Source organism: Leucoraja erinacea, chromosome 2 (assembly GCF_028641065.1).
Source record: "Leucoraja erinacea ecotype New England chromosome 2, Leri_hhj_1, whole genome shotgun sequence".
NCBI classification, from domain to species: Eukaryota; Metazoa; Chordata; class Chondrichthyes; order Rajiformes; family Rajidae; genus Leucoraja; species Leucoraja erinaceus.
In genome coordinates this window covers 45,260,444-45,268,804 of record NC_073378.1, presented here as the reverse complement: position 1 = coordinate 45,268,804, position 8,361 = coordinate 45,260,444, and the positions used below count along the sequence as shown (strand labels likewise).

At 44.2% G+C, this 8,361-nt stretch overlaps 1 protein-coding gene across 3 annotated transcripts; it reads left to right on the top strand.

Annotated features, from left to right (window-relative positions):
• Positions 1-202: 202 nt before the first annotated feature.
• LOC129709505 (transcription termination factor 1, mitochondrial) lies at positions 203-4,078 on the top strand. 3 transcript variants are annotated; one of them, XM_055655958.1, is made up of 3 exons: positions 203-291; positions 1,435-1,583; positions 2,727-4,078. In XM_055655958.1, the coding sequence occupies exon 3, from the start codon at positions 2,777-2,779 to the stop codon at positions 3,917-3,919; it is 1,143 nt and encodes a 380-aa protein (XP_055511933.1). In that variant the 5' UTR covers positions 203-291; positions 1,435-1,583; positions 2,727-2,776; the 3' UTR covers positions 3,920-4,078. The 3 variants fall into 3 exon arrangements, with proteins under 3 accessions (XP_055511933.1, XP_055511926.1, XP_055511942.1); XM_055655951.1 differs by having other exon boundaries at positions 266-287; XM_055655967.1 differs by lacking the exon at positions 203-291 and adding an exon at positions 341-365.
• Positions 4,079-8,361: the final 4,283 nt, after the last annotated feature.

The window sequence follows — 8,361 nt, the reverse complement described above, 5'->3', positions numbered from 1 at the left end:
ATTGAGCAGCATGCGCTGTGGATCTGTGTAGTTTGACCAAACAGAATATAAAAAGTCAACCCCTCTATCACATATTCCTCTGTACGGAGCATCATCCGTGTTTGATTCAGCTACAGGCACAAAGGAGACGTGTCAGCATTGGTGAGGTTTGTTTTAATTGGACATTCAGAGAGGTTTGTCCCACCTCTGCAGCCGCTTTGGTTCCCAGGTCCCAGCCCCCAGCCGTCCTCGCGAGCGGTTCCCGGAAGCCGCCGCTTCTGCACCAGCGGAGCTGCAGATGCAAACGGGCAGGTTTTAATCTTTCAATGTTTGCCGTGCCGTGCCGTGGGACGGATCTTTGTTTGCTGCTTTATTTTATTTTCACGGTTTGTCGGCAGATTGCGGAGAGTGGAAAAAATAACGGAGATATTATCCCGAGCAAAAAACAACGTGCTAGAGAGGAACTCAGCGGACCAGGCAGCAGCTGTGGGGGAAATGGGAGGCTGTTTTGTGCAAAGATCCTATAGCGGTTCTTTGGTTTTGTGCAACCCTGTAACTCGGGTCGGCGCCCATCTTCAGACCATTTTACGGTTCCACTACGAAATCTCAAAGCGTGTCGACTCTGCAGATGTTCTCCTCCTGTCCTTTCCCTCCACATATGGACACAAATTGCTGGAGTAACTCAGCAGGTTAGGCAGCTTAGAAACATAGAAGATAGGTGCAGGAGGAGGCCATTCGGCCCTTCGAGGCAGCACCGCCATTCATTGTGATCATGGCTGATCGTCCCTATCAATAACCCGTGCCTGCCTTCTCCCCATATCCCTTGACTCCACTAGCTCCTAGAGCGCTATCTAACTCCCTCTTAAATCCATCCAGTGATTTGCCTCCACTGCCCTCTGTGGCAGGGAATTCCATAAATTCACAACTCTGGGTGAAAACGTTTTTTCTCACCTCAGTCTTAAATGAACTCCCCTTTATTCTAAGACTGTGGCCCCTGGTTCTGGACTCGCCCAACATTGGGAAAAATTTTCCTGCATCTAGCTTGTCCAGTCCTTTTATAATTTTATATGTTTCTGTATGATCCCTCTCATCCTTCTAAACTCCAGTGAATACAAGCCTAAGCTTTTCAATCTTTCCTCATATGACAGTTCCGCCATCCCAGGGATCAATCTCGTGAACCTACGCTGCACTGTCTCAATCACAAGGATGTCCTTTCTCAAATTAGGAGACCAAAACTGTACACAATACTCTTTGGAGCTTCTTTGGAGAACATGGATAGGTGACATTTCGGGTCGAGGCTTTTCTTCCCTTCACAGGTGTTACCTGACCCGCTGAGTTCCTGCAGCATTTTATGTTTTGCTCAAGATTACCGCATCTACAGTTTATTTTGTACCTCGTTGTTATCATCAGTGGTTTTGCAATGTACCAGAGAGTGATTTTGTTTTCTCATTACAGATGCAGTCCAGGTAGTTTCGAGAAAGTAAAATGTCTGCAAGTTTTGAATTCTCATTGAGAGTTGCTCGAAGTCGTGACTGACTTGATTCCACTCCAGTTTTGCGGTGGCTGAAACTCAAAATGAGGGCAGGAAGTGTCTGGAAGGCTGGGTAGGTCATAGGTTGAAAAATTCCATGAAGTTGGTGATGATTATACACATCCTGCCTCTTTTTGCATTGTTCTCCACTCTATCAAAATCTTTCTTTGCAGCAAGTCGTCGTCAACTTTATTTGTCACATACACATACAAGATGTACAGTGAAATGAAAGTGGTAATGCCTGCATGATTGTGCAAAACAACAGAACAGAACAAAACCAGTATTTACATTTTTTTTTAGAAGACACAGCACAAAATTACGCCCCAGTGAGATCAGAGTCCTGATGGCTTGTGGGAAGAAACTCCGTCTCATCCTCTTAGTTTTCGCAACATGACAGCGGAGGAGCTTGCCTGACCGTAGCAGCTGGACCAGTCCGTTGCTGGGGTGGTGGGGTCCTTCATGATCTTTCTGACTGGATCTGCACCTCCTGGTGTATAGGTCCTGCAAGGGGGGGGGGGGGGGGGGTGCGGGGAGTGTAGTTCCCATAGTGCATTCAGCCAAACGCACTACTCTCTCTGCAAAGCCTTCCTGTCCTGGGCAGAGCTGGTGCCAAACCAGATCGAGATGTTTCCGGTCAGGATACTTTCTACTGCACCAGAGTAGAAGGATTGAAGGATCCTCAGAGAGACTCTGAATTTCCTCAGCTGCCTTTCTCACCAGTTCGGCAGTGTGTATTGTCCATGTCAGCCTGATTCTCTCTCCAGTCTGGCGATAAACATTGGGGAAAATGATTGTTGTCATTAATGAGACAAAATATTGGGCATGTTTCCTAATTGCCAGCTATTTTAACTAATAGATTAGTTAATCATGGATAAGTTTTCAGCTATTTTCCCCAACAACATGTCTTTACATATGCTTCCAATATTTTTCTTTGGTTCACATTTATTTAAGAATTGTTCTTTGTTAGTTATCACTGGTCTTATATGTCTTCCCCCTTTTTATATAGACACCTTGCCAATAATGAGCAGTAATATGTAATGCACCTAAAACATGCTTGGCCAAATATTTCATATTTTCAAGTTCCTTTATGCTTGTGGAATTCAGACAGGTCCTAAGTGATGGCAATTTTTGACAGGGTGTGGAAAAAGTAAATGTCTGTCTGTTAGAGTTGCCTTACAATACAAATACAACTACTGTTTCTTTCCTCTGTATGCAGGTTTAAATGACTGTGACCAGGTTGTATGTCAGCTGGGGTATTGGAAAATAATGGCAGGTAGGGTGGCAACACAAGTGATGCGTTTGTGCCCAGGAGTAAGACATTCATTCTTTACACCTAATATTTGTCCTGTTGCACTTTTGAAGATAACTTACCTGAGCTCTTCCAGTAATGATCAATCAACAGAGACAATCAAAAAACCAGAAAATGGAAGTTTAATAAACAATTTGACTGTTTTGGGTGTGGATATTAAGATGGCCAGGAGGAGACAGCCAGGAGTGTTGAGAAAATCGATTACAAATGAAAAATGTGTTGTGGAATTCTTGAGAAGTAAAGGTGCCAACAACAATGCCATTGCCAGTATTATTTCAAGATACCCTCGAGCCATTACACGATCCTCTAGTCACCTTGAAGAAAGATGGCAATTATGGCGAAGTATTTTTAAGGCTGACTCCGAAATCATAAGTATCATTCAACGTTCTCCAGAATCGTATTTTCGTTCAAGTGATAATGAAAATCTTGAAAAAAACATCCGTTTTCTTAGTTCTCTTGGTTTGACCGCAGCCGACTTACATCGTATGTTGGCTACTGCTCCCCGAACATTTTCAAACAGTTTGGAACTTAACAAGCAGATGGTAACATTCCTCCAAGATCTTGCTGTTAGTTTGGCTGTCCAGAATCCATATGAATTTGTTAAACGGATCATCACTAAAAATGCCTACGTACTTATAAGAAGCACTAAACGGATAAAAACAAACGTTGAATTTTTCACTGAAGCACTTAAACTAAGCAACAGTGAACTTATAAAACTACTTCAAGGGCACGGTGCTGAGATTTTGGACCTTTCCAGTGATTACATGAAAAGAAATTACAAAAATATGAGTGAACAGTTACAGTCATTAGGGTGCACGCCTGAAGAAGTGAAGAAATTTTTTGTTGACTATCCACCAGCATTTTTTGCTTCTTTTGAAAAAGTTTCCAATAAAGTAGATTGTCTTCTGGAAAAAGATATTAATATTAAACAACTATTAAAGAAGCCCAGAGTACTGGAATTCAGTGCAGAGAATTTGAAAAATCGCATAAAGGAATTGCAAAAAGTTGGATATGATTTTAGAAAACATGGCATTACAATTTTGGATTCGAGTAGAAGAAGATTTGAAGCAAAATTAAAGAAGCTAAATGCTGGTGAATAGTTTTAGTCCCCTGCCACAATATATCTTGTCTTGTATGATATATCCTAAATAATTGTTCTTTGGCTATTATTAAAATTAATTTGGCTTTGCTTTTTGCTTATTGTACAATGAATTGCCGAATGATATACAAATAAAAAATAACAGAATTTGCATTGATAACTCATTTGATAGCTAGTGTCAAACAAGAAAGTTTCCAGTTATCAGCAGTGATCATAATTTTGCACATTCAGTTGAATGATTAGAAATACAACATAGAAACAGGTCCTTTGGCCCACTGAGTCCACGCCAACCATCGATCACCCATTCCCGCTGGTTATAATTTACCCCACTTTTCACATCCACTCTCTTCACACACCTGGGGCAAGTTACAGGCCCAATTAAACAGCAAACCAGCTTATCTTTGGGATGTGGGAGGAAACCGGAGCACCCTGAGGAAACCCACATGGTCCAGGGATATCATGCAAACTCCACACAGAAGACATTCTGGGTCAGGATGTTGTGAGGCGGCAGTTCTACCAGCTGTGCCACTGCAAACCTTACATATGGAAATAAATCTGAATTTGCGAAATTTACCATGTACTGAGCATTACTTTGCAGCCACCTAAGTATAAAGTAAAGCAGCTAGCGAAGCAATATTATTACTGAAATATAACTTGAAAAGAAAAGATTTACAGTTACAAAGAGATAAAACTGCAGCAGAGGTGCATATATATTTAGTGGAAACCCATTTTCATATTTGAGCAGAAAATTGCAGGATGAAATAATGTACAGAGGGGGCTTTGGGAATACACTGTGATGTCAAATGATGAAAGATATTTTAGATGACATTTGTACAAAATTCTAATGAGCTGTAAAGCTGACGAGCATTAAAAACTGGAAGATTGAGACCTACTTTGACATTGATTAAACTTCTTCACTACCTGAGTCACTGCCAGAGAGTGGTGCTTTACACTATTGATAATCCTCATCCCTTTCGCTGCTAATAATCTTAATCATTTCCTATTAAAGCGGGAAGCGGGGAAATCATATTGATAATAGGAAGGGATGAGGGTGCATTCCCCTCTCCCTCCCCCATTCAATCTGGCTCCAACTTTTGCAGTTTGTTGACCCAACTACTTGCCACCGTCAAGTCGTCAAGTCAAGTTTATTCACATATTACATATTTGTGGGAGGGAAGAAAAAGGATAAAACCAATTTTAAAAAGACACCACACAACAGTAGAATGGTACAGTAAAGTTAGTCCCTGGTGAGATAGGAGTTTACAGTCCTAATGGCCTCTGGAAAAAAACTCCTCATCCTCTCTGTTCTCACAGCATGGCAACGGAGGCGTTTGCCTGACCGTAGCAGTTGGAACAGTCCGTTGCAGGGGTGGAAGGGGTCTCCCATTATCTTGTTGGCTCTGGAGTTGCAACTTCTGATGTATAGTTCCTGCAGAGGGGCGAGTGTAGTTCCCATAGTGCGTTCGGCCAAATGCACTACTCTCTGCAGAGCCTTCTTGTACCGGGCAGAGCAGTTCCCAAACCAAATCGTGATATTTCCGGACAAGATGCTTTCCACAGCCGCTGAGTAGAAGCACTGGAGGATCCTCAGAGACACTCTGAATTTCCTCAATTGCCTGAGGTGGTAAAGGCGCTGCCTTGCCTTACTCACGAGTGCTGCAGCGTGTGATGTTCATGTCATGTCCACATCCCAGGTATTTAAAACAGCTCACCCTATCCACAGTATCCCCATTTATCATCAATGGAATGTACGTCCTCGGATGATGTGCCCTCCTAAAGTCCACGATCAGCTCCTTAGTTTTTTTGATATTCAAGAGGAGGCTGTTGTCCTGACACCAGAGAGCCAGATCAGCCACCTCCTCCCGGTAGGCCTTCTCATCGTAGTCTGAGATCAGGCCCACCACCACAGTGTCATCAGCAAACTTGATTATCGAGTTGGAGTACAGCAGGGGCTGAGGACACAACCCTGGGGGAATCCTGTGCTCGGTGAGGGACTTTAATGTATTTCCCCCCATCTTGACTACCTGGGGCCTGGTGGTGAGGAAGTCCTGGACCCAGGCACACAGGGGGGTGTTGAGCCCCAATTCCAGCAGCTTCTCAGCCAGTCTGGTGGGGACTATGGTGTTGAAGGCTGAACTGAAGTCTATGAACAGCATCCGCACATAGCCCCCATTCTGGCTGTCAAGATGAGAGGGAGCGGTGTGCAGAACCTCAGAGACCGCATCATCCGTGGATCTGTTCGGACGGTATGCGAACTGCAACGGGTCCATGTTGCGAGGGAGGAAGGTGCAGATGTGTTTCTTGAACAGCCTCTCAAAGCATTTCATGACTACCGAGGTGAGGGCCACCGGACGGTAGTCATTCAGACAGGCTGGGGAGGCATTTTTAGGTCCCGGTACAATGATGGATCTTTTGAAGCAGGCAAGGACCACGGACTTGGCCAGGGAGAGTTTGAATATTGTAGTGAGCACCGGAGCTAGCTGCGTAGCACAGGATACGTAGCATCCTGCCCACCTCCTAATTGTTTGATCGTTTTTACTCCTTTTCTTTCAGACATGCCCATAACTCTGTGCCCTCACCCCCCCCCCATAATCTGCTTCGACCTCTTTCTCAAATCCAATCTGATCTTTCACCTGAACTACAAATATTGTACCTATTTCTTCCTTAACTCCACCATTTCCCCAATCCAGCCACCTGCATAACTTTTTGTTCCACTCACCTTCCATAACCAACTCAATTCCTTGCCCAAATCCGTCATAATCTGCTCAAAACTGCTGCTGTTATGGTCTCGCTGATACCCTACCCTGTCTTGTCCCATCATTCTTGATGCTTCCCTCACAATAATTTGCCCCATGCTATTTTGAATCTTATTCTAACTCATTTCCTTCATGAACTACTCTCTTAATGAAGGAAGATCTCAACGGTAAAGGTCAATTCTACCGTGTACAATGCTTTGAACTTCACACACAGCAGAATAGCTGAAACTGCTCTTCAGGAGTGCACCTTCAGCAGTTCAAGATATGAATACTGCAGGCTATGGTTGGTCAACTGGCCTTACTTTGACCATTCATGGTCCAGAATAAATAATTAGTTGATGTGTATTTAGACTCTCTGAGCATCTTCAAAAAGGTGCCCAGGAGATTCCATAACACAATGAATGCACATAGTTTTGGAGTAATATACTGGGTTAGATTGAGGATTGATTGATGGAAAGAAAACAAGACAAATAACTATAGAGCACAGGAATAGGCCCTTCCGTTCATCATGCCTGCGTAAATAATGATGCCAATTTAATCCCATCCACCTACACATTTATCTTTCTGTTCCTTGCCTGTTCATATACCTGTCTATATGCCTGTTAAATGTTGCATCATATCTGCTTCCACCACCTCCCCTGGCAGTGTGTTCTAGGCTTCTACCACTCCGCATAAAGAATATTTAATTTAGAGAAACAGTGTGGAAACAGGCCCACCGAGTCCGCAACGACCAGTGATCCCCGCGCAAGGGGATGTTACACATACTAGGGACAATTAACATTTATACCAAGCCAATTAACCTACAAACCTGTATGTCTTTGGAGTGTGGGAGAAAACTGAAGATCTCGGAGAAAGCCCACACAGGACACGGGGAGAATGTACAAACTCTGTCCAGACAGCACCCGTAGTCAGGATTGAACCCGTGCCTCTGGCGCTATAAGGCAGCAACTCTACCGCTGCGCCACCACTGATATCGTGCATTTCCATGGTATTTTATATTTCAGCTTCCGACGCCATCTCAGGCTCGCAAGGTGCACTAGGGAGCCCTTCTTCACCCACCTCACAATCCAGTTGACATGCCTGTTGTGGCACATATTGTAACCTCTGGGGACACGCTTTGGGCTGCTGCCACCAATAGCATGCACTCGGTCACTATGGGGCTCCCTTCCTTCTTACCAGCTGCTGACCCTTCCTGTCAGACATCGCTTTGACCACTTGGCCTCAACTTCCATCCCCCTGAGGGAGGAGGAGACACTGGTAGAGCAGGCAGTGGACAAAGGGAAGGAAGAAGCAGCAGCAGGTGAGAGAGTAGGGAGCCCCCCGGTGACCAAGCAAACCTGTTGGTGGTAGCGGCCTGAAGAAAATGCTGCCGGCCAGGGGCCACAACGTGAGCTACATTAACAGCCCCATTAACTGGTGAAGAAAGGCTTGACCATCGGCATCCGTGACTAGTATTTAAATGTAATGACACAAAGTGCTGGAGTAATTCATCAGACTGAATCAATCTGAAAAACGGTCATGACGGCACCTATCCATGTTCTCCAGAGATGCTGCCGGACCCGTCGAGTTACTCCAGCACTTTGTGTCAGTTTGTGTATTAACCATCATCTGCAGTTCTTTGTTTCAACAACATACATTGATAATACCGTACTCAGTTATAGTGGACAAACGGCAATAACGGACACCA